The 27235-nt window shown below is 37.7% G+C and overlaps 1 protein-coding gene across 3 annotated transcripts in view; it reads left to right on the top strand.

Annotated features, from left to right (window-relative positions):
• Window positions 1–27235, top strand: part of nol4la (nucleolar protein 4-like a) — an 87589-nt gene that overhangs the window by 20547 nt on the left and 39807 nt on the right. For all 3 annotated transcript variants that reach the window (XM_073910355.1, XM_068223143.2, XM_001922510.9), the window contains one exon: window positions 20428–20580. In XM_073910355.1, the coding sequence (XP_073766456.1) occupies window positions 20509–20580 (72 nt within the window). In that variant the 5' untranslated portion in view covers window positions 20428–20508. The remainder of the gene's footprint in view (window positions 1–20427; window positions 20581–27235) is intronic.

The following is a 27235-nucleotide window of genomic DNA, read 5'->3' as shown; positions in this document are numbered from 1 at the left end:
TTATTTCTTATTGTAATAAACAAAACAGTGTCATTATTGTGTTTATGGTTTCTGTAAACTAAAAGTAGCTTATTTGTAAATACAAATATGTTAAAGATCCCATGTAGTGCTTTGAAATGTGCGTTTTAGTCTATGTTTGATGTAATCTAAACTGAGAAATATACACAGAGTAGATTAGAGGGACGTAGAGTAACTCCTCCCCTTAAAAATAAAAAATTACAGTCATTAATGTTTTGGAGTGGTTGAGCTCATGCAAACTGCACGGTTTTTATGTTTGTTTCAGTTTTATATTTCCTAAATGCAAATTTTGTCACTGTTTTGGAGCATAGTAGCTTATAACAGACAAACTAACATGTAAAAAATATGTATTTGAATTCATGGGACCTTTAAAACAGTAAGCAATGCACAGATTGCATGTAAATCATCTGGATGTTTGTAATTGTTATAATTCAATTGTTTTCTATAAGTCTTATTTTCTGACTTTTTTTAAATGTCCTTTCTGTTCTCTTGTTTTAATAGGTTTATATATAATCCAAGCTCCTTTAAAGCACAAAAAATTCCTTGCCGAATAAAACTCATTCTGATTCTATAGAGGAAGACAGGACATATAAAATAAAAAAAAACGAACAGTAACAACCTGCAAGTGTGCTTGCAACCCCTTTTTTAAAAGGATTCTTTGGATCAAAGAACTGACACCTTTTCCAATGCAACATTGGGGTCAGCGATTTTCATCATAATTTAAATGTGTGTGCGTGTTTGCATGTTTGTTACTGTGTACCCTCTCTTGCTCAAAGCTCCGGGTCAGCAGAAGGCTGATCTGTTCAGCTAAACTCTCAAGAGACGCTGTTGTCCGGCCTGCGGGGATCAGGAGACACTGTCCTCTGTCCTGGAGGAGTTGCTTCTCTTGGCGACTGAGCTCAAAAATATACACACATCCACCCAGATGACTACTGACAACAGTGCACATATCCACACTCAAACGCGCTAAGAAGAGAAGGACTTAAACTGTAGCCAACTGCATTTCGACTCCATTATTAGCATATCACTGAGGAAAAAAATCAGGCAAAAATCTCATTATGATAAGTGATTAATTAGCGAGCGTATCTGGAGAGAGCCTTGGAGAAAAAGGGATCTAAACAGACCTTCCCTCAGCTCCCCTCCCCACCCTTCCAAACCCAGAGACACTCTCTGCTTCAACAGTGGCCTTTTATCTACCAGTCATTTGCATGAATGCTAACAGTTTTGCATGATGCATTTGCAATAGCAGGTTACAACATGAAAAGCCCACAGAGCGCCCTGTGCTGCTGTCCACATGCAACATGGAACAAGACCGCCAATCTCCCATCACAAAGACTTTCTGTGACTTGTGTACTTCATTAGTACTGACTCCAAAGTCCTTAAACCAGCTCTGTAAAGAAAACTAGAAACCTTAAAATTAAAAAGTAATGTAGTGAAATATTATAACTCAAACTAACTCTGTTTGAATAACTCTGATTAAACCAACTGATTGAATACCTGTCAAGATGTATAAGCATTTAGGCAAAACTGATCTTTTAGCAGTCATTAGGCCATTTTAACAGTCAGTAGGCCGCTTTGTGATGCTTTTTATTATAGAATTCTGACATGCAGCTTCAACATATTTTTGAAGCTCTGCTTTTTTTCTTTTACATTTAGCATGATAAAAACTATATCCTTAAGTCCCTGATAACATTCATTACTCATAGAATTTTTTTGTTCTTTGTTTAGATCAGAGAGGCCCAAACTAGGGCCAAAGTTGGCCCATGGTAACCTTTGATTTGGCCCGCCATCGCATCGGAGAAGAGAGGGAGGTTTTTGGGGAGGGTTGGGGTTAATGCCTTTAATACAGTCATTTCTAATTTAACATAACCTATCATTTGTTAGTTTTATTTTTAAGCTACAAAAGACAAACTTGAGTTAAATGTTTCAATTAAATGTAAATAAATTTTATTTTTTTTAAATGAATATACTGTTGCTCATCGGATAGACCACAATTCAGAATTCCTTATGGAGGAAAACAAGGCAAAGGCAGGTGCAGCTTGACTAGTGTAGTCAGCATTAAACTCTATTGTGTTATAAACATAATTCTTATGTTTTCATTATATTAGGTCCATTATACATAAAATAAAAACATATAATGCTTTACTTAATATGATTAAAGTATTGTTTTCTATTCTTTCCCTTTATAAGAAAAAGTTTGGACTCCCTTGGATTAGATAAACATGTAAATATGTGCTGTGCACTTTCCATTCTATTATAAAATAAATAAACTAGTTTTAAATAAATATAAAAACAGCGTTAAAGAAATCACCTCATCATAGTGACATCATCAAAGCAATATTGTGGCAATTGTGTATATCTTAATGAAATTATATAAGACCTTAAATACAAATCAAAATTCTGATTCTTTTAAATGTATTATGTGGACTTTTACTTATCAATGATTTTGCTAATTCCAGTTCACATTTGGAGGTACCATTTTTAATATGCTTTGATGGTTTTCTTGCTGATTTGAGGACAGTTTGAATCTCTAAAGACCAATGGCAGTTCAATAGTGTTTGCCTGATGAAGCAAACTTTTTCATAACGGTCAATTTGGTAAGCTGTTTTAAAGTCCTGTATAGCATTGGTCCCCAACCTTTTTATCATCACGGACCATCAACTTGACAATTTTACCACATTGTGGGTGTATGTCAATTATTAGGCGACCAATAACCGTTTTCTCAGAGAATGACAAGCTGAAAAAACATTGCTGCAACTCTGATACAAGTTTTATTTATGAAGAGCATTAAAAGCACTGCAGTGTTTAGGTGTTCAGTGTTTGTCTGAGATAATTAGTCTCCTGAAATGTGTTAATTCCATACAAAGTATGAAGCTGATCGGCAAGTTCTTGTCACATGATTCGCGGTGCGCTTGCAGCATTCTGAAGTGCCTTGGAAGGCGCAATTGTGTCAAAGAAACTTTCCAAAGACGTCTGTTTCTTACCCATTTTGCTAGCTCAGGTGACCGAGAAGTAACCGAGAGGTCATTTTTTAAAATAAAAGATTGTTCATATTTATTAAATAAAACTTAAACTTAATTAATGATTTCTTGTGCTGCAGCCTGGTACCAATTGATCTGTGAACTGGTACCTGAGTCTTAAAAACCACTGCTGTATAGTATTAAAAACACTCTTTTTTGTTTAAATATTTTATTTGAAATGTCAATATACTTATAATTAGCAGTTCTTAAGTTTTTCCTTTAAGTATACCAGGACATTTATTTCTAAAGTTATAACCTCTAAAAGTGTCAATATTTTTCCAAAGAAAACTTTCTGGCCCAAACATTTCCAATCATAGTCTAAGCAAGTTAAAAGTTGCTTAATAAAGTCCAACTGCACATTTTATACTAACAATTGTTGCATCTCTATTGAATCTAACTAAAATTTTAACTTGTTAAATTGCTCACAATAATTGCAGAGGACAAAATAATTACCACATTGGTCTCTCAATTTACTAAGAACTGTTCTGATTGTGCTACACACATCCACACGCACACACACACACACCGCCTGATTGACCCACTTCAGTCTGTCTCTTAGAAGTGAGAAGCCTCCTACTTGAAATGGATGTTTGATTCAGAAGTAGGTGATCTGATCCACTATCCTCTCTCTTCTTCCAATCTTTCATGCTATTGTCTTTCTGAGATTTGGAATTGACAGAAGTAGAAGTAGTCTGTATCTATAGGAATGTCTATGGAATGGACATGTGAAGTTTGGGTGTATGAATATGATTATGCACATTGCCAGTGTGTGTATGTTTGTTTTTGTGTGTTCCGCATGTTCTAGTGTGTGTGTGAGGAGAGAGGGTCGTGGATGGTGCTGCTCTGGTGTTCCTCCCCTCGGCTCCTTCTCTCTGTTGCCATGGAGAGACCATTCTCCTCTCCCATAGGAGAAGAAATTAACACCATTTTTAACTGGCTCCAGGGCCTCCCCCCTACCAGAGAGAGAGAGAGAGAGAGAGATCCTGCAAACACACACTCGCACACCTACACAGATAACCACACACAGACACAGTCCTGCTACACGCTGCCTCCCTGAGCGGATCATGTGTGTGCGAGCGAATGAAAGCTCTCTCCATCTCTATTCTGGGAGGATGCAGCTTTGGGACAAAAGAGTGTCTCACTCCATCTCCCCCTCCTCATATTCACCCTCCCTACCCTCTGTGCCACTCTCTCTCTCTCTCTCTCTCTCTCTCTCCTTTGTAATTAACTGCTGCAGTCTCTCATTAGCGTTGTGATCCTGTCCGGTTGTCTCACTGTCTGAACCCCCCCTCCCCACCGCGCAATTACACCATGACACCAGGGTCACGTGACCCAGCAGACACCTCCGAGCATGAACACAACACGTGTATACCCACATGCAAACAAGTGTTTCATTTTTTTAGCACTTTGGGTTTGTGCTATGCCGTTGTTACTTTAAAGTTTGGGGTTTTCTGATTAGCCATTGATCAGTACTGAGTCTGACTAATTCTTTTATTTTTTGGGGGGTGTTACTTGGACTATAGTGCAGAGAAGACACATCGGATGCTTAGTGGGTGTGGAATCAAAAAGGACCACGAGCCAGAACTCAAACTCGGTCAAAGCGCAACCACGCTATGTGTCAAAATGCAGCCCACAAGGCTATTGGCTGTGACAGTTCCCATCAATCTTGATTTTAGTCATGCATCGCAAGGAAATTCTTAGATGAAACCTAACTTTTTGGACATACTGGGTCAAAAAAACTTCTGTTAGCTATAGCTATTAATATAATATGGATATAATAGTTATTTTGAATTAGACTTTGGAATAATTTAACTTATTATTATTATTATATTTAAAAATATATCATTTAATAATAATGTGATCTATTAATACTGTATACTTACTCTTGGGGCCGTTTATATCGAAGTTGATATATTAGCCGCAGCATGTTAGTGTTTTGTAACATCAAATTTTTACGAGGTGGGTCGTTAGCCCAACTCTCAACTGCCAACCTAGAGGATCAGGACATACACACACTATGGACAATTTATCTTACCTAATTCACCTATACCGCATGTCTTTGGACTTGTTGGGGAAAACAGAGCACCTAGAGGAAACCGACATGAACACGGGGAGAACATGCAAACTCCACATAGAAATGCCAACTGATCCAGCCGGTGCTCGAACCGGTGACCCTCTTGCTGTGATGCAACAGCGCTATTCACTGCGCCACCTTGCCAATTTTTGATACTGTTTTTTCTGTATGGTTCAAATATGGCGTTGTCTTAGCCACTTTACATGCAAAATGAATTTGTTATACATGTTAATTTTAAATAATCAATATTAGGGCTGCACGATATTGGAAAAAATCTGATATTGCAATATTTTATTTTTCTGCGATTAAAAAATTCAGATATGAATACAGTTTGACAAGATAGTTTGCATGGCTCTATTTGACGGTTTTGGAGAGTCTTAACAGTATTCAGGCACAGAAATAAATTATCACAATGCTAAAAAAATGTTTTCTTACTTTGCTTTGTCTCAGTCCTAGTCCAAATATATAAAAAGGTAAAAGTGCAGTATAGAATATTGAGTTTTTCCTTAAAACAAGTAAAATCATCATGTTTTTGCTTTGGAATGTAGATATTTGGACAAAAAGTCTAAGTGAGAAATCTTTTTATTCATAGATCAAATAAATTCCACATAAATACAGTAATTAAATGCAATTCTATATCTGCTGGTCAGCTATAATACAGAGTCGACATTGCATATCTTGCGAAGTGACTTGCAGATACGCATGTTGCGATATCAATGCTGAAATGACAATGAATGACAAAGTTGGGGATTCACATGCAGTTTATTAGGCAGATTGGTCATGCAGGTAACGGTCTAAACAGTTGCAAACAAGTACATGCAGATAATCCAATGTTGAGGTCAATAAACATGCGAATGGTCGGTACAGAGCAAGGGTCAAAACACGGCCAGACAAGGTAAGGGGAAAACACGTTGTAATGTCACAGTGTAAACAGACAACGAGTCTCAGCAAAGTCTGTGTGTTTGTGTGCTGTATATACAGTAACCAGTCTTTGAGCAGCTCCCAGCTGTGTGTGTGTGTGAATTCAAAGAGGAACCATAACAGGTGTGAGTATGTGGTGCGTGACAGGATTTGTAGTTCTCCAGCAATCTGTACGGACTAGATCGCAGGTGATCGTGAAAAATGTATTGTGCAGCCCTAATCAGTATTGGTTAATATATAAATTAATAAATTACAAAAATATTTTTTTAATGTTTCAGTTGATGAGACAATAACATTTTTTTAAAAGTTTTTTTTTATGATTGAAAACAAATAAAGTCTTTCCAATTCTGGTACTAGGAAATTCTGAGAAAAGTGTTCTTTTGGGTCTTTTTCAAATGGCATGAGGATAGTAGCACAAAATAAACATTATTAAACATCCTGTAATAATAATAAGTAAACTATTATTATTATTGTCATTCTGTTTTAATTTATAGTTTTGATCAACAATAATCTTGTTCTTTAGTTCTTTTTTTTAAACACTAGTTGTAATAATGTTCATTGTGAATGGTCAATCTCAGACCTCTTTTCCGAATAGCCTATATGTCATATTTGTTCAAATTTCAACTCGGTGAGTTGTAAAATGTGATTGGAATTGATTGGAATAAAAATCATGCCCTACATAACACAAAGCTGTAAATACAAATGCAACTATTTTATAATTAATTCATAAATATTGTAACTTAATGTACAATAGCTTGTCAGCTGTAGGGTGAATAGCAATAGGGTGTCTGCTGGGTCTTACAAAGTCTTAAATTTCAAAAACAAACTTTTAGGTCTTCAAAAGTCTTAAATTCACTGTAGTGGTGTGTCGTAGGTCTTAACTCATTTTAAGCTGGCTTTAATTAAATTTTTTTTTTGTCAAAGTAAAGCTACTCAATCGAGCCGACATCCATCCAATGACCAACAATAGATCTCAACAAAATCTTATTTTTATATTTAGTTTTTTTTTTTTGCAAAGAGCCACAATTCATAACAGCTGAATGACATTTTACAGCAAATTCTCTACATTAAACTCCCTAATCAGGGAAAAACAACTTAAAAACAATTACACATGACAATTACACCGGCCCATTAGAAAAATAATCCTGAGTCTTTAACCCTGCATAAGTCTAAAATTTCATTCTTAATAGTCTTAAAAGGGTCTTAAAAAGTCTTAAATTTAACTCGATGAAGCCTGAAGAAACCCTGTCAAGTGTTGTCAGCAGAAATGAAACTCATTTCAGACAAAGTTCAAAGATTAAGACATTTTTTGAATAATATACTCTGAAAATGTGCCATCGGAAAACGAATTGGGTCAGTTCAGATTTATGTTGAGTTTAGCAGTACGCACAACAATGTCAAATATGCTGCTTGACTACCACCCTGCAGGAGCTGCACATCAGACGCACACTCAAAAATTACTTTTAAGGGAGCACAATTGAGGCCAACGCTTTATAGTGACAGACTAATGCAGATGACAGTTAATGATCAGTTGTGTGTGGGTAATGTGGGTGCAGGGAGTCAGATGGAGCTCAGGGAAGAGCAGCACCCGTACGAGGAGCTGAAAGCGTCCGTCACACCCTGTCAGAGAGAGAGAGAGGAGGGGAGAAAGAAACGAGTAGCTGAATGAGAGGGAGGGTTGGGAATGAGGAAAGAGTGAAGGGAGAGAGAAAACTGTAATGTGGATTTAATGGAAGAGTATGGTGAACTTGTAGTGGAAGGATGGTGAGAGAGAAGGGGGAGGGGGGGGGGGGGTCGCAGGACTGAAAAGAGGAGATGAGAGGGGAGGAAAGGAACGGAAGGATTACACTTCATCTTTCCTTGACCTTCATGCACAAAGATTCATACACAGCACCCCTGCCCCGTAACCCTCTTCTAAATCCCTCACCTCCCGCTGAGAAAAAGCCTCTCTACAATTTGTAGGTCCATACCTTTTGCTGGGCTCACAGGATGGAGATGGGACTTTAAGAGGTGACCTGTTATCAGATTTGCAGCAAACTGATCTGAATCGCATGCTTCGCTGTAACACTTCTTTTCTCTCATGCACATACAGACGCACACAATTCCGCTCTAATATAAATATTTTCCCCATTATCCCTCAAGCACTATATCATTGTAATGTGTTATGGCAGATTTAACAAACAAAGCAATTCATAAATACACTGCTGTATATTAAGTGGCCTGATGGCAGACAAGACTCAATTTGCACCACACTAATATAGTAAGCATTGTTCAATAAGTCTTGCAGCACTATATGTAAAGCTCATATGTAAATGAGCATATGTATAGAAATTCCAATTTTTTCATATCAGGGCATTTTATTATATATTATATTTATTATCTGATCTTTCGCAGGTCTTAAAAAATAAATAAATTCTCAGAGGAACAACAACATATAGTATTAACAAAAATAAGCAGACACTTCTAATCAAATACTTTAACTGATCATTAGCAGATGTTTTTAGCAGTTTGTTGGTCTGGAACCTTCAGATGTGTGGTAACACGATGCCCGTCAGACAGCTAAAGCTTAGCCAAAACAATGATCTTCAAGCACACCAGCAAATCTATAACAGAAACACCTGAAAAAAAGTTAAATAAATCAAGTTTATTAGTCCGGCCAAAATAAAGACCTCATCCTGAATGAAATATGATAATGTCATACATACAATATTTATGTTAAATAATTAATGCTAAAAGTAGATCTACAGGCATTTGAATCAAAGTGTGTCACCCATGACTTTTCTATCTTGGCTTTATTTTTGTTAAATAAGTATGACAGGGACGACGCAGTGGCGCGGTAGGTAGTGCTGTTGCCTCACAACAAATAAGTCGCTGGTTTGAGTCTCTGCTGGGTCAGTTGGCATTTCTGTGCAGAGTTTGCATGTTCTCCCTGCGTTCGCGGGGGTTTCCTCTGGGTGCTCCAGTTTCCACCACAGTCCAAAGACATGCGGTGCAGATGAATTGGGTGTGCTAAAATTGACCATAGTGTGTAAGAAAATGAAAATGAATGAAATGAAGTACTGACAGGTCGTGAAATAACATGCGTCGTTGTTTTATCTTCCAAATTGCAAGATCTGCCAATGGTCATATAGTTACTTTTGGCCTTAATATGGAAAACCATGAAATTCAATGGGGTGTCCTAACTACTTACATGACTGTAGGTGAGCTAGAATTGAGCCAGTTGTGCTATTCGCATGTATAAAAACTTAAATTGTGTCACTTGTGGAGAAGAACTGCAATAATATGATTTTCCTGGACAAACAGGTATGCCTTAGCAAACCATATCTTACTAAGTGTCGTTCCTATGGACTGTTATACCCAAGATGTAAGCCATATTGGAACTGGCAAACTAATTTATAAAAAACTGTTTTAAAGCATTTAAAGGGCACATAATGGTGAAAAATCTACTTTTCAAGCTGTTTGCACAGACATGAGTAAGTATAGTGTATAGACCATCATATTGGGGTGATATAAACACACCGCCCTTTTTTTTTTTTAATTTAACAACATATAAACGGTGGACCAATTGGAGCGGTTTTCAGATCGACCGCAACTTTATGTAGGAGTGCGGTTCCCCCGCCCACCAGTATTGATTGACAGCCTCGCGTCACGATCATATCCTCAGTTTCTTGTTGCATGTCCGCCATTTTCAGCGTGTGAGTCAAAGCGATATCACTAACAAGGAACACCCGTGCTCTATTTTTGATGAAAGACCGCATCACTGAGTGCCTGGTGTGCCGTGTCGCGGCGCATTTGGTGCCTCAGTCAAAGTTAATTCAGTGTGTGTGGTTATTAGTCTCGGTGTACAAGCTCGGCACTTGTACACTGAGACTATACAAAAACACAAATGATTTTGTACTCTCTGCTTGGTCTGTGTCCGAATTGTACTGCTGAATGCTCATCCTAGCTTAGCTAAGCTTAGCTTCTCTGTCTGTCAGCCTGTCTGTTGCAAACACAGAGGGTGGAAGCTCTTGGCTCCACCCCCTTGTTACGGGGGAGGGAAGCCGAAACTGTAAAGCAACACGCCCCTAAAACAGCAAACTGTGTAAACGACCCCAACATTACACTTTTTAACACATTATAATAAAAACATCTGAACTGTGTGATGAACTGAAATTAAACTGGCACACTCAGAAGAACTATAATACTAATATTAAATCATAAAAAAGGGGTAAACAATGTGCCCTTTAAAACTGAATAGTATTTATAAAACACAAACCAACTCATTCCCGTCAGTCCAGTTTCTATGTAAACATAAGTCTTGGTAGTTTTTAGAACCAGAGGCAAATCAGTATTGATAATTCATATGCCCCACTAAGGTTGTGAGTTTGGCCATGTTAAATATCAGTTATTATGCTAAGAACTAGTTTCTTAAACATGTTCAACTCAGGTTTATTTGTATAGCACTTTTTCACAATGATAATTGTTTCAAAACAGCTTAACAAAAGGTCCACATTATTGCAGTACAATCAAATTAAGCTAAGGTTATAATAAAATACAAATTCATTCTTTTGCTCATTTTCTTTCGGCTAAGTCTATATTTTAGCGGTCGCCACAGCGAAATAACCCACCAACTATTCTGTCATGTGTTTTACACAGTGGATGCTTTTTCAACCGTAACCCAGTATTGGGAAACACCCTACACTCTCACATTTACACACACACACACACACACTCATACACTACAGCCAATTTAGTTAATCCAATTCACCTGTAGCACATGTCTTTGGACTATGAGGGGAACCAGAACACCCGAAGGAAACCCTTGTGAATATGGGGAGAACATGCAAACTCAACACAGAAATGCCTACTGGCTGAGCTGGGACTCAAACCAGTGACCTTCTTGCTGTTAGGTGACAATGCTAACCACTGAGCCACCATGCTGCCCAAATACAAGTTAATACAGTATATAAACAGTTAACCTGCAGGTTTACAGCTTAAGTGATGTCTATGTGAACATGTTTAATGAAGTGTATTTGTGTGCTTGAGTGTGTGTGTTGTCCATGAGGTCCTTGATGATTGGCATCATCTTTTCACTGGTCTTGGATCCCATCAATGGCGCTGCACAATCTCTAGTAGCCTCGGGATGGGCATCCCCAGGTGGAAACAGAAAACAAAAAAAAGAATTAGCATAGCTGCTGTTCATAATGTATTTGAATTGGAGATATTAAATGTATCTTACGTAAATCAAGATAGGAGTTTAGGAAACAAACAAAAAAAGCATAGAATTATTTCTAACAAAATGTGTGGTGCATTTAGACAGGAGGAGTGTGTATACAGGTGGTTTGTCATGCCCACTCAACTCATGGAGCAGGATTATGTGGTGTATTGAGTGTATGCTTTAATAAAATGATATATCTAGATTTGGACTGTGAGAGTGTGTCTGAGCCTCTGATATTATCAGGAAGGCTATTATCGAGTTTAGTAGCCATAAATGAGAAGGCTTGACCTCCTTTAGTAGACTTTGCTATTCTTGGTATCACCAGAACCCCCAACATGTCATCTGAAGCCTTTTTTTTATTTGACTTTTTTGATTGTTGTACACTATATAATAGCTGAAATCAGACAGCGTAATGATTAGGAACTGTAATGATTCAAGACTTGCCATGAATGACTTTAGATGATTAGATAATTGCACACCTTAGAAGATTCATTCTGTTTTATGTAAAATTACTTGTATAGTCTGTCTTATGTTATGTATATAGTTTAAGTATTAAATGTATAGACCCCTGATGAATGAAGGGAATACGCTGAAAAGAAAATGAATGAATAAATGAATGAATGTATAGATAGTCTAGTTAGATTACCGATGCGATATGTTAGTTATGAATAAGTTAAAAATAGCTCTTATGTCCAGTGTTGTGTTCATATTTATGATTGTTTATTTATGTAGCACCATAATCCTGTGAGACACGACATTTCGTTTCACTGGATGTCCATACGTCTCACAAAAGACTAATTAGCGAATCAGAATCAAGCATTCAACAGGCCTCTTGTCTAAATTGCTTTAGTTTATATGAACACTGATCGCTTATGTGTAAGGTAGCATTGAGGAAAAGATTAGGTTAATGCGTTGCAAACATACCACTATAGTGTCCCACTGTCCAGCTATATAGGATTCAAGCCCTTGAGGGTTTCATTTTCAAAAGCATCTGACATGCATATACATATGTAATGTGTACTGTTTGGTGTCATATCGCTCACATTCTCATCTATCAGGCCCTCTTTACCCTTTCAAATATTTGCTAGGGCTCTTTTTTCTCCATCGGCCCATGCATACGTGCATGTGTGTGTGTGACCCAGCTGCCTCCTTTCTCTTGCCCCCCTCCCTTCACTGGCCCTGTGTGTGTACGACTGTTCAGAGACTCTGTCTGTGTGTCTGTGTGTGTGTGTGTGCACGACTGCCAGAGGGGGTGGGGGGTCGGGGTGGCCGCTTGCCGAATCAGCCCCTCCAGTCTCCTAGCAACAGAGCTGTTTGGAGCGGGACGGGTGAGAGAGGGAAAGAAAGAGAGAGAGAAAAGCAGAGAGAAAGAGAATAGGAAGGATAGAGGAGAGGGGGATTGAAAAATATGCCACATCTGGAAAAAGCCAAGGCTTGCATGGTCTCGAGAAAAGAGAGAGAGACAGATAGAGTTTTAGAAGGGGAAATGCTGATTGCTGCTGCTGACAATTCACAGCGCTTCTTTAAAATGATGAGAGGATGATGAAACTGTGCACTTTCAGGCCCAGAACGCAGCATCTCACACACGCCAGTTCAGCTCTACAGCGGTTTAATGATTAAACACACACTCTGTTGCTCCACGATGGGAACAAACAGTCAGCTCAACCTGTGAATCAAAACACTGAGCTTTTGTGCTTTGAGGAAGAGCGAGTGAGGAGTGTGTTCACCTGATCAGGGTTAATATCTGAAGCAATCTGAAACATTCACTGTGTGAGTCATACTACAGTATACGCTGTCACAATTGGCTACTGTTCATCGGATTGGGAACAGTCTGCTTTATTCTAATATAACATTTTTACAACCAAGCTTTTGCAATATTTATCATATGTTTATTTTTAAGCATTGCAGAATAATTGATTCTGATTGGTCGATTGCTGCATTTTACAAATATTTGTGACCGTTAAACTGTGTAATGCATCATAAGCTACGTTTCCATTCAGAGTAATATGACATAAAACATTAATTAATTAGTTATTTCATTCATTCATTTACCTTTGGCTTAGTGTCTTATTTATTTAGGGTTACCACAGCAGAATGAACCACCAACAATTCCAGCATTACAGTTTTACGTGGCCAGCCGCATCCCAGTACTGAGAAACACCCAAACATTCTAGCATTCACTCACAGTCATACTCTTCAGGCAATTTAGTTCATCTGATTTACCTGTAGTTTCCCAGTGATGGGTTGCAGCTGGACGAGCATCCGCTATGTAAAACATATGATTGTTATTGTGGCGACCCCTGATTAATAAAGGGACTAAGCCGAAAAGAAAATGAATGAATGAAATAATAACCTATACTGCATGTCTTTGGACTGTGGGCAAAACCGGAGCACCTGGAGGAAATCCACATGAACAACATGCAAACTCAACACAGAAATGCCAATTGGCCCAGCCAGGACTCAGACTAGTTACCTTATTGCTTTGGGGTGACAATTCTCTTTTAAACTGGTGCCAAATATAAAAAAGTAAATTGGAAATTGCTACGTTAGCAGAAGCCACCGTGGGCCTTTTTTTCTTATATAATAAAATACTTGCACCTCAGAATATGAAACACAATGAGTATGCAGTGGCTTTTGAAGGTGCAAAACTGCTCTTCTGTTCAAGGAGGTAGTGGCTTTGGTTAAGGGGTTTTAGAATGGCCAAAAAAATTTAGAATGTCCATTAATATCGTCTCGCCACACCTTTTTTTTTGTTATCACATGATCTAATAAAACAAAATCACATGACTTTTTTGCTGAGCATGCTGGAATTTATTTCATATATGTTTTTCCATTGACGTTTTTGCTCAATTTTCCAGATAAAACATTTATCCTACTCATTTTTTATATGCATTTTCAAAACATTTGTGCTAGGCATGAGCCGGTAAGATTCTGACGGTATGATAACCTTGGATAAAAATATTACGGTTTCCTGGTATTCCAATTACCATTTAAAAAAAAATCCTTTTAAAATTTCTGGGTAAAAAACTAAAAGTTTTTCCGCTTTGAACACAATATATTTTATTTTGAGAAACTTTTAAAATATTTGGGGAGAGTAAACAGGTCAGGTTTAATAATTAAAGTAAATCATTAACTTCTGCTGTCTTCATTTGTTTCAAAAACACAGATTTCATTACACTTTAAAATGGAATCTTTTGATATATTTTTTTGTGCTGGAGATACCGTTGTCCTAAAAAACTTAAAATTAAAAAAAAAAAAAAGTACATGTACCGTTGAAATGACATAGCTGAAAATTTTGGCATTTTTAAAAACTTAATTTTTCTAAACCGCGGTGTACCTTGAAAACGGTTTTGTTCCATGCCTAGTATGTGCATCTTTCCATTTCTATCATTTCAACTAAGTGGATGAAAACATGACTATTATCCCAGTCAAGTGATATTCTAATTGGTCTAAGATGAAAACTGTGGCATAATTTACTTCAGGCGACTGGCCATAAATCAGAACTGGCTATTTTTTGGTTGCATTTTCATCAGAATGTTCTCCAATCTTGCATACAATCCTAAGTAGTTTTCCAAAATATAATTTGTGTAAATAAAAGTCTGTTAGCAGGATGCATTTATGCTTGTGCCTTGAAACATTAGAAGTAAGGTACCATCTCTACCATCTAGTGCAGTGGTTCTCAATGGGGGTCGCTTAGTGATTTAAAAAAATCTCATATATGTTATTAAACTATTTGTATTAGTTTACTTTATGCATAACCTACAGAAGTTAAAAATAGTATTTAATAGTTAATTAAAAATCTGTGAGGAGTTTGCATGTTCTTCCTGCCTTCGCTTGAGTTTCCTCTGGGTGCTCCGGTTTCCCCCACAGTCCAAAGACATGCAGTACAGCTGAATTGGGTAAGCTAAATTGTTCGTAGTGTGTGAATGTGTGTGTGGATGTTTCCCAGAGATGGGTTGCCGCTGGAAGGGCATCCGCTGCGTAAAGTTGGCGGTTCATTCCGCTGTGGTGACCCCGGATTAATAAAGGGACTAAGCCGACAAGAATATGAATGAATGAATGAGTTACTTAAAAAACAACATGGAAATAAAAAGCCATCAGCCTTTCAATTTTTTTTTCCATTGGATTACGACCTCTGGGGTTATTATGCTACATTAACGACACAGCAATAGCGTTAGATGCATCAGATTAATTTTTCAGCACAATGTTAAACTTCGACACCTTTACAGCACTTGGATACATTAAAAATAATGACTAAACATAGAGGATGATCTTCAAGTGGTGGTCTCGAAAATAAACCAAAAATTCTCAATTTTGCGCTAAACATTGTGCCCACCAGTCTTATTATATGAGGTTACTGTTAAAATAAACAAATAAATAATGACTATAAAAATGATATGGTTGTTAAACCGATACCTTTATTGTTTTGTCAATATGCTCATGTTTATATAGTATTGGTGTATATGCACTGTAGTGTGCACTGTTTGTATGTTTTTACCTCCGAGGCAGTGGGGGGTAACTGGGATTGATATTTTGGAGGTCACTGGCTGAAAAATGTGTGAACCCTTGAGCTAGTGGAGTTATATCGGTCAAAAATTTGATTTAGTAAATACACATTAAAAATATCTAATAAATAAACAGTATATTTCCCTCAGCAGTCTCTTTTCTCACATATCTGGAGTACCCTAATGCACAGCTTGTTGGTCATTACCGCAAAACAAAGCACTTCAGGGAGATATCAGATCCCCTGTTTTACCCTGGCATTTATTTAGTGATTTAATTGTGGTTTGTTGTTTTTATTGCACACTCAGTGATTCAACGGACTGTACACAAATTTGTCCCATATTTGGATATGTATATTTGGGTACAGTATGGCGTCACTGTGTGTCAGGTTTGGCCCAAGTTAGGCCTTGGATAGAGCTGAGCAGATCACCCTGATCCTGCTGGCCTACTTTAGTCACCCACACACTGGTGTCCCAGACTGCGATGTGCCCTCAGATTGGGGAAATGGGCGGGGGGTGAAGAGGAAATGTTTGTGTCTGTGAGTGCATGTGTGAAAGCAACCGGAATGGAGCAGTCAAGCTGAGATGGCGATGTTTGTAGGACAGAGAGAGTCAAACACACACAGAGTCCTTCCCCCACGGCTATAGCTGAGGCTTTCTTCTCAAAGGTATTGAAGGAGCCTGCGTCTGGTGTCCTAGAGGGAGCATTTCTGGAGTATTCTTTGGTAGACGGAAAGCAGGAGGGTTTGTGCATAGGTGTGGTGCTGTCACCTCATGACCGAGATCATGGCAGCTAGGCTGCCGCATGTTTGACTGATCATGGCATATTAAGAGTGATAATTATGACGACAAGAGGGAACGCATGCATGAGCAGGATGGTTGGAGAGGGCCGGATTAAATCGAGCCTGCTCTGTGCGCTGGTTTTAGTTGCCATGGCAACCTTCATTACCTGGCACATGGGAAAGGGGGAGCAAGAGAAAGAGGGAGAGAAGGAAGATGGAGCGGGACAGGAGATAAAAAAAAGGAATGGAAAGCAGCAAAGAAAGAGAAAAAAGGAAGATGTCTTGGGGAAAAGGGGGATGCTGAAAGGAAAACTGGAGAAAAATGGGAAAAAATGTTAGTTCCTCTGGGAATCAAAGTAGAAATATGCAGTTGAAGAATGACAGACAGAGAGAGAGAGAGAGAGAGAGAGAGATAGAGAGAGAGAGAGAGAAATAAAAGAAGAGGAAGGAGAATGATTGCTACTTCCTTTTTTACACCACACCTCTTGTGGTGTGTCTGTAAAAACAGACACTATAAACTAACTTTGTTTGTACCTGTACAGAATCTGGAAACTATAGACGTTTTGGATATTTGTGACATAAAAAAACAGATTTGTTAAAGTAATAACAAGCTAAATAAAATGTAGTCACATTCCACTTATTAACACTTATTTTAAAGTAAGCTAACAGTAAATAAATGCTCCAACACATTAATCTGAAACAGCTAAATAGAGTTGCTCAGGCAATGGTGTGATTATGAGGCGGGGCCACCTATGTTTGACCAATGACAGACAAGTAGTGTGTTTTGTAAACCTGTTTGGAAACAATAGCTTTTGCAGTTTAAGAACGGTTATAAATTTCACCCCACATTTGGAAGTCACACATTAGCATTTTTAATGATAAATACATATTAAACAGTCTGTCAAGGTAAGGCTTAGAATTGTTTTATTTTTAACGTACTGTAAATATGGGACAGCAACAGTTGAGGGGTTAAAAGAAGTAAAATAAGTTACACGTACCTGAGAAAAAGACATGTCATTCTGAAGTAAAGCGGATAAAGAAGTAATGAGAGAAAAAAGGTGTGAAAGCAACAAAGAACAGGTGACAGCGTGGCCTGTGTGGGACTAGGGGAATGAAAAGGTTGTCGTAGCGATCAGAGTTCCGGCAGGTGTCACATGACCCGCTGCCCTCCACACCTGCCCGAGAGCGCTTCCAGTTGCCATAGCGACAGGGTCAGCTTTATGGAAAGCAGGGTTGAAGGTGGTGATGGTGGGAGGTGGGGCTGGTTGTGTGTGTGTGGTGAAGAAAGCAGTTATTTTTAAAATGCTGCAGAAAAGTGTTCAAAAACCACAGTGTTTCTCTCTCACACAGATCTTAACAGTGGAGACGTTCTGTAAGAAACCCCTTGAGCTGTGGAGGACTTAATATTAGATTCAGATCAATGGACGTCTGAATAATACACTACACAAAGAGACTCTCTTAACCTTACACATAGCCACCATAACCCAAGGGCAGAACTCGTACAGCCCTGTAGCTCAGCACTGTTTAAGGAACTGTGATCAGCATAAATGTGGAGAATGCGACTCAAATAATGTATGAGCCGTAAAGAACTGTGCCCATAAAGATGCCAGTCTGCGGACTGGTGCATGCAGAGTTCAGCTGGTTGCTGTGTCATTGCTGCTGTCAGAGGCCTTTGAGCCTGTCAGAGCGACTCTTACTCTTTCTCCAAACCAGACTGCAGTTTACTGGTCTACAAACACAGACAGAATTGCTTCCTAGCTGTCTGAGCCCAACCTGGACAAGAGAAACCTGTGTAATGGCTTTCATCTGAGGGAAATTATTTGGTTACAACTTTCAAGGACTGTGGCTTTTCTATACTTCTTGTCATTTTACATCAGCTCTAATGTTGCGAGCTGCTTACAAGAGACAAACAATCATAAACTAAACAGTGCTCAGCTCATTAAATATTCATGAGCTTTGTACAGTCACAAACTTCACGTACTGTTAAGTGGCAATGTTTGAGAGAACAAATGCAACAGGAGTGAAAAAGAAAATGATGTGTTATTAGCTTTTGTACATTGCTGTTATTTGTCCAGTCCGTGTTACTGACCTCATGAATATGCAAATAAGAACATTAACCCAAATGTACAGTAGAAAATCTTGAAACATGAATACTGTAAAAACTATTTGCAGTGATTGTGAAAAGTGGGAGAACAGAGCTGGTGAATCTGGTCTATCAGAAGCTTCAAACCAGAATCAAGAATCCCGTACTGGTTCCAGCATGTAAAACATACCTTATATTTTTTTATTATTTAAATGCAACTAAGATGCATTTTTGAATGTGAATTGGTCATTTATAAGAAAGTCTTAAGATCCTCTTACTTGACAAAAGTGTATTCAAAATGTCTCAGCCTGGCCACTTTCATTTTTTGAGTTTGGAACCTGAGTTTGCATAGGAAAATCCAGCACAAAAACCCAAAACCAATTGCAAGCACATAATCATGACACCACACCATTTTATACCATAAAATACTTACTTAAAACATACACTAGCTGACAAATTTTTTATTGTCAATTTCAGTTGTAAAAGCAACAAATAATAACTTGACTTCTAGTTGTTCATTTGGAAAAGTGGCAGAAGGAATATTTTTTCAGATGAACCATCTGTCAAACCTCATCCCAGTCATCACAAATACCGCAGAAGACCTATTGGAACCAGCATGGGCCTAAGATTCTCACAGAAATCAGTCAAGTTTGGTGAAGGAAAATCATGGTTTGGGGTTACATTTAGTATGGGGGCATGCAAGAGATCTGCAGAGTGGATGGCAACATCAAGAGGCTGAGGTATCAAGACATTTGTGTGGCCATTACATTACAAACTACAGGAGAGGGCAAATTCTTTAGCAGGATAGCACTCCTCATGCTTCAGTCTTCACATCAAAGTTGCTGAAAGCAAAGAAGGTCAAGGTGCTTCAGGATTGGCCAACCCAGTCACCAGACATGAACGATAATGAGAATGTCTGAGGTAAGATGAAGGAGGAGGCATTGAAGATGAATCCAGAGAATCTTGATGAACTCTGGGAGTCCTGCAAGAACACTTTCTTTACCGGATGACTTTATTAATAAGTTTTTTGAGTCACTGCTGAGATGTATAGATGCCGTCGTCCAAGCTTATCGGAGTCATACACAATATTTATTGTTTTTCCACTGCACCATGACTTTATATTCTATACTGTACATTATTTCTATTAAGTGACAAGACTTTTTGTCTAAACAAAGCTAGACTGCACTGTCTTAAATAATTGATTAAAAATCAAGGCATGATCATATTTTATTTTTGTAAAATAAGCGTAATTTAGAGGCCTTTGCCTTTCATATAAGCCACTTCTGATACCAAATGATCAACTAGAAGTCAAGTTATTACTTGTTGTTCCTAAAACTTGGATTGGCAATAAAACTTTTGTTATTGACAACGTACAATGATGGAAACAATATTGGGAAAAAACACAACAATTGGAAGATAAATGTAATTTGTATTGTAGCTCACATCACTTTAATGTACCTAGATTGGGTGGGGTTTATGGCCTTTACCTCATCCAATCACCAAGGTATGATTTAAATGGTTTGCCCTCACATTTCAGGATGCCTGAGGTACACTTGGTCCTGAACTAAAGCTGCTTTCACATTCAATTTGAGCACTGAATTACTGCTGCAACAGTTGTAATCATATCATGTCACATTCTGCGGCATCATTTATTTATTTTGATCAAAACATCAGATCTGTATCTGAATTAGGACTACAAGTAGAGGTGGCTCATTTCAGAATCAAAACAATCAGATTCCACATGGATTGGTCTCAATCTAGCCATAGCTTCTCAATGTTGACCTTTCATCTCTTTTTCATGATCACCTTTTCTCTCTGTGTCTGCAGTGTTCAGATGGAGGGACGGCCCAGGACAGTTCTTTGAAGCGGGTTGCTGTGGTGGAGGATTTTTTTGATATCATCTATGCCATGCACGTCGAGATGGGGGCGGATCCCGGTAGAGCACCCAAACACGCCGGGCAGAAAAAGACCTATAAGGCGGTGAGACAACCAAAAACAAGTCCAAACACACAGAAAAGAAACTCAGGCTATAAAAAAATGATGTGCTCTGCTTCATGTGGAGCAATGTGTAAAACTGCTCTCACTCTATTTCTTCTAACGACCACACAGGCAACTCGAAAATAGAACAACTAAATAACTGTAATGAGTGGAGGCTGTTGCTGAGGTAACAGCAGCCATTTTGAAACACCTGTCGCACTGTTGAGCCATTATAGAATGTAAAGGAACAAGGAGTCTTAACGACCACATTCTGAAGATGTACTCTTTGGCTTTTTAATGCAGCAACAGCAAATGCACTTTTACATACTAGTGATGCATTTGCCAGCTTTTTCCGACTCGCGCCCACCCACGTTTGTGAAAAACAAACCGACGCAATCTAAAATCTTTTTAAACCTGAACTCGTCTGACCTACCGATGTAAGTCAACATCACTACCTCTCAAGCTGTCAAACATGACAAGACCCAAGTGACAAGTATTGCATCATGGGACTTATATAAAACTGCCTGGCTTGCCAAGCCCAGAGGAAAATTGTATTGCTCAGAGTTTGCCCTTTCGTGACTCAGTACTTCTGTAGTTCTCAGTAGGCCTGCACCATTAATTGTGATATGGCTTAGTGCGATTATCAAATCTCAATGGCTACACAGCAGCTCAGTTCACAGCAAATGCTACTTAATACAACTCATCTCAGCATGTGCTGGGCATGCACCAGTCATCTTTCTAAACGTGTAATGAGAAGAGTTTACAACTGTCAACGAGAAGCTTTAAGGCCTCCCTGTAGTTTTTCATTGTTCAAAATTTTGAAACTGAAGGTTTTTTAATACTTTCAGGTTCCTCTTTAGTGCAATGTTGCTCTTTGAGCATGAAAACGATCTGCAGTAGGCCTGCACGATATTGGAAAAATCTAGAATTGCAATATTTTTTTTTTGGATATATATTGAGATATAAATACAGTTTCACCAGATGACTTAATGGGCCCTATCATACACCTAGCACAATAAGGCACAAGGCATGTTTGGCGCGATTTGTTGCTGTTTTCAGACCAGCAAAATCCTAATTTTTATGTTTTGCACCACGTTGTTTAAATAATAGATCCATTTGTGCCACTTTGTGGACTTATGGGTGTGCTAGTCTAAAAAGGAGGTGTATTAAGACGCATTTTTGTCGTGTGCTATTTTAAAGAACTGAATTAGACTGCGCAACTGACCAGCTGTTAGTTATGCGTCCATGTGGGTTCAAACTCTTACACACTGCTTGATATACACAGGATGTATACCAACTCACAAATATCTTTATATGTGAAAAAAGAATTAAAGAATTAAACTGTTACAAAAATTATTACTTGGATTGGACATATATTAATATATGTGCAGCTTGAAGGGCATCCGCTGCGCAAAATATATGCTGGATAAGTTGGCGGTATATTCCGCTGTGGCGACCCCAGATTTACAAAGAGACTAAGCTAAAAAGAAAATGAATGAATCACTGAATATTAGTATATGTTATATACACTAATGAAATCGGCCATGTACATAGCAAATGCGCTACAACGTGACACAACTGTCTCTTAAGGGTAATGTGAGATGAGACTCTGATTGGTTTAATGCACATATGCTCAAAACACACCCATAACTCATTAGAGAATAAGCACAACCCTGTTTGACCATGTGAAAAGGCAGTCATTCAGTCAGTGAAATAGTCAGTTGCCTTTGGTGGATTTACGCGAGAACAGCAGGCACGAATGGCACTCGTGAGAGAAATTTAAGATCTGAAAAAGCGAACTTAGTTTCACTCAATGCAGAGTCTTCACAGAGAGAAATCACAATTAGACCCCTCAAAATATATGTAACCCTACAGTTTTCAGTTAATTAGTTTCTTCTTAATTTTCTTGGGTGTAATAAATGTACAGAAGACAAAATGAGAACTGTTGATACCCGACTGTAGCACTAGAAATTGTATAGACAGGGTTCCTTAGATAGTTTGACAAAAGTAAATATAATCTAGTCTATATTGAAATCTAGGGCTTTAAAGCAGACTTGTTGTGACTACCATCATCTCTTAAATATGTACATAATTTCAGGACAATAGTTAGAGAAAAAAAACAACTTAAATTGGTCTCTTTTTAAATATATGACTATAATATATATTGCATAGTATTAAATACATCTTTTTTGTAATATTTATTCCCTATTCCCTAATGTTTATTCCCTATTCCTAAGTATAGGAATAGAGTTTTATCCTGAAATCCAGCTGTATTTTAAGTTGATGTCCAAACTGCAGAATGAGTCAACCTGTACATCACCCTCACAAACCTTTTGTCTCCAGTGTACCTCTCAAAATTTTTTGTCATATTCTTGCTTTCTCTGACTGTCAGAGATGTCTGAGAGGTCTTGAAAACTTAAGAGTGTCAGACAGAGTTTTCTATGATATTTAGTGGATGAAAAAAAAAGCAGTGACCAATTTTGCTTCACTTCAAAACAACTCTGTCCAATTTCATTTCTACTGGTGCTCACAATAACGAGTGCTTTCTCAACCACCTTACATTGGTGTAAAGGGAGCTGGCTGTGTGTATGTGTGTGTGTGTGTGTGTGTGACTCACCTCTCCTTTATCTGAGACTCTGGTGAATGAAGTAGGAGGAACAAACATAAATGAATTAGTGACTGAATCTGAGGGTCCAGATAGACTCATTCTGAACTGCCATGCCACACTGCGAGGGGGATTTTATATCACATACCTTTATTCTTGTGCAATGCAATCTCTCCATGTGACCGCATTGAAGTGTTTCGTGTAGTGTGCAATTATACACACACTATTATATTTCGTAGCACATACATTTCAGCAGCATAGGTGTTATCGAGTTATTATGTTGCTTAGTATTTCATAATGAGGGAGGAAGAAAGCCGATACGAGTTACTAAACTAATGCAGCATTTAGCATCTGATCCAATTAAACGAGAACGCACCAACTAGCCTTGTTCTTTCAGAAGTATGGTAGTGGATGTGTAAGTGTGCACTTGATTATTTTCCCTTGTGCTGTGATTCCTTGGTGTGTGAAAGCAGGTGTCGGGTTCCAGCCCCCACTAAGCTCTGTGCTAATCACCTAATTAAAGCAATCAACTGCCTGATAGCCATGTTTTTGACATTTGGCACACATAGAGCCACTCTCAAACCGCTGGACTATGAGACAAGCAAGGAGCAGAACACCCTTAAGTTCTCACCGAATTGCTGTAGCCTTCTGAAATCAGCTGTTATTGGCTTGATTTGCTCTGGCTGAACTGTAATTAGCTATGACTGACTCTGATTGGTGGTGTCCAGAATCCTTACACACTTTACCATCCATGGCTTTGTTCCAAATGCTGCCTCAGTCTTTCAGGTCATGATGAGTCCGTAGTTTTGGCATAATGGTAAAGGTTTGGTGAGGAAAATTGACTTTGAAGCTTTTTTATTTTATATTGTTATTTTTTATTTTATTATATTTTGTTTTGTTTTATTTTTTAAGTTTTATTTTTTATTTATTCTTTAATTATATTGTATTATATTTTATGTTATTTATTAATTTTATTTAATTTTTTATTATTTTTGTGTATTTTTTTATTTTACATTTTTAATTGTTTAATTTAATTTGTTTTATTTATTTTTTATTTATTTTAATTTATTTTTTATTTTATTTAATTTTAATTGAATGATATTATATTTTATTTGTTTTTATTTATTTTATTTTTCCATTTTATTTTATTTTTACTGAAAATGTTTATATTAATTAATCAACAATTACTGCAGATTAATAGATTGAAGTCTATAAAGATAAGTTCAAAAATGGATGTTGATATTTTTTAAGAGTATATTTTATTTTAATTTACTTTATTTTTTATTTAAGTTAATAAATTGAAGACTTTGAAGTTAAGTTCTAAAGATATATGTTAATATTATATATATATATATAAATAATCAATTTTAAAGCATTAATAAAACTATAGAAAAATAAGTTAAATTAAATTGGGAAAATACATAATTGTAATTGCATATACATTTATAATACAAGCTATATTATTATTATTATTTTACTAATACCATTATTAATAACTATATTCATATTAATGTAGCTGTTGAACACCATGTAACTATGTTATAATTACTTTTTTAACTTGTGCATTTTTAGATATGTATCAATTCAAGTTTAGTCATGGTTAGTGTGACTAAAATAAGGTCACCCCTTCTGTCCTGACCCACTACCTCTCATACTGCTGCTGTCTGCACAGTGCCCTCTAGTGGTGGCCTGAGGTAAATGCAACCTTGCTTTATTGAGCCTGAGACCACTAAAGGGGCACCTATAATACCACTCCCTTAGATTTCAGGCATTTCCATTGTAACTTTTTATTATAAAATGAAATTAATTCATGTGGCTATAAAATATTACAATATTACTTGACCACTTAAACAAGTGAGAAAAGAGGGCCATTTATTGTTTCGGGACACACAAAGGGAAAGAAAGCACCCCCGATATTGAAGATGCAGAAGGGTGTTTTTTTGTGTGTGTGTGTTATGTGTGTGTGATTCAGGGGTGGCAGGGGGCTGCACAATGTCCTTGGGGCAACGTTCACCTCGTCTCCTCAGCCCGTGCCCCGGAGAGCCCTGCTGTCAGGTCTCATAGCACGAGCAGCCCACAGAGAGCAGCCCTGCCAGCCGGGGAGGAGGGGGCAGTCTGGGAGCATGGCATTCTGGGAGGTGCGGTTTTCCCCAGTTGGCCTTTTCCCTCTGTGCCGCCTGAAGGGGGGAGGGTGCTGGGCCTGCTATTCCTACTGCTCCATCACCCTCTCTGTGTGAAGGTCGCACTCAGAAAGCCTCCAGGAGAAGAAAGCTAGAGCAGAAGAGAATGGAGGGAGAGGGGATAGAGATGAGAGACACCAGAAAAGACTGGAAAAGAGAGGAAAGCAGGCATTGAGGAGGAGGAAGGAGTTGTAGAGCATTCAGTTGCACGCGCATTGTTATTAGTGTGGAAAACCTACAATGCTTCCTAAATAAGCAGCTGCCTTCTGAAGCAAAGTGGACAGCCTTTATGCTGCAGGCACTGAGTGTCTTAAAATGTATCATCAGTGGGGAGCTTAGAACGCAGGAGAGCTTCACATTGCTGGATAAATTAAAAACAATGTTTAGAGATTAGATAGATAGATAGATAGATAGATAGATAGATAGATAGATAGATAGATAGATAGATAGATAGATAGATAGATAGATAGATAGATAGATAGATGAATAGACAGACAGATAGACAGACGGATATATATACAATAGGTTGACACAGACAGACAGACAGATATACAGTAAATAGAGACACAGACGAATAGACAAAAACGAAAGAAAGAAAGAAAGAAAGAAAGAAAGAAAGAAAGAAAGAAAGAAAGAAAAAAAAAAAGAAAGAAAGAAGTTGCTACCAATATCAAACACACCTGCCTGTAATTATTAAGTGCTGCTTCAGGTCCTTATTAATTGATTGAGATTTTTGATCAGGGTTGGTGCTGAACTCTGCAGGAAGGTAGGCCTCCAGGAACAGGGTTGAGCACCCTTGATTTAGAAGCTTCTGAAGTGAACCTCCACAGTGGACACTTGACTGTCCCATGAGGCCATAAGACAGCATTTGTGAATGACAGTAAAGCAACGCAACTGCTTGTAGGTCATGTCATAAGACAATGACAACATATTCATCGTAAATATAACAGAACAATTGAATTTTGCAATAAAGTTTGTGTGTAGTCAAAATGTACAGTGTTTATTGTGCTTGTGCACATTGTTATTTTTTATTGAGCAAAAAATCTTTGCGAGTTAATCCTCTGAAAAAAAGTGTGTTTTGTTAATCTTCAATCAAAGTCTGATCGTTTGCTTCTGCGTTTGGAGTTGTGGTCCTTCTACGTTAGTTTGAAGACTTAAAACAATATTCTTAACCACGCCCTCTCAACCTTATTTGCTATGAGTGAATGATGTGCATCTCCTCCCCCTACTCAATTTAAGTACATCAACATTCTGAAATAAAGCCACAGTTCTGCATTCAGAACAGAATGTTTTATTGTCAGATCCATTTTTAAAAGGCACTTGTTTCCACCTACTGGTGTAACAATGTGATAGATAGATAGATAGATAGATAGATAGATAGATAGATAGATAGATAGATAGATAGATAGATAGATAGATAGATAGATAGATAGATAGATAGATAGATAGATAGAAAATGCAAAAATTGGATGATAAATGCAAAAAATCACAATCACATACTTGCCTAATATATAGTAGGTGTAACTTTCAAATAAAAGCTGTCTCAGTTATATTGTTGTGCCAGTAGGTGGTGACATATAAAGCATATTGACCACTAGATCAGGGGTGACCAACCCTACCTTTCTGCACATTTCAATTCTAAATAATATTTATTTGAAGGTTAAGGGTGATAAAATCTATGTTGATAGCTATCTTAGACATCAGTGTAATATCATCTTTTATCACAGCATTGAAAATAATATTAAAAATGACATGTTGTGAAATAATGTCCGATGCAACACGATATATAGTCTATTCAGTAAGAAACTTAATAGCAGTTTGCAGCATACAATATTAGGATGCAAAGCATGTTTAAAAAAGTGTTTATTAAAAT

The sequence above is a fragment of the Danio rerio genome, chromosome 8 (assembly GCF_049306965.1).
Source record: "Danio rerio strain Tuebingen ecotype United States chromosome 8, GRCz12tu, whole genome shotgun sequence".
NCBI classification, from domain to species: Eukaryota; Metazoa; Chordata; class Actinopteri; order Cypriniformes; family Danionidae; genus Danio; species Danio rerio.
Note: the sequence above shows the minus strand (reverse complement) of the source record. Positions and strands in the feature narration are given on the sequence as shown.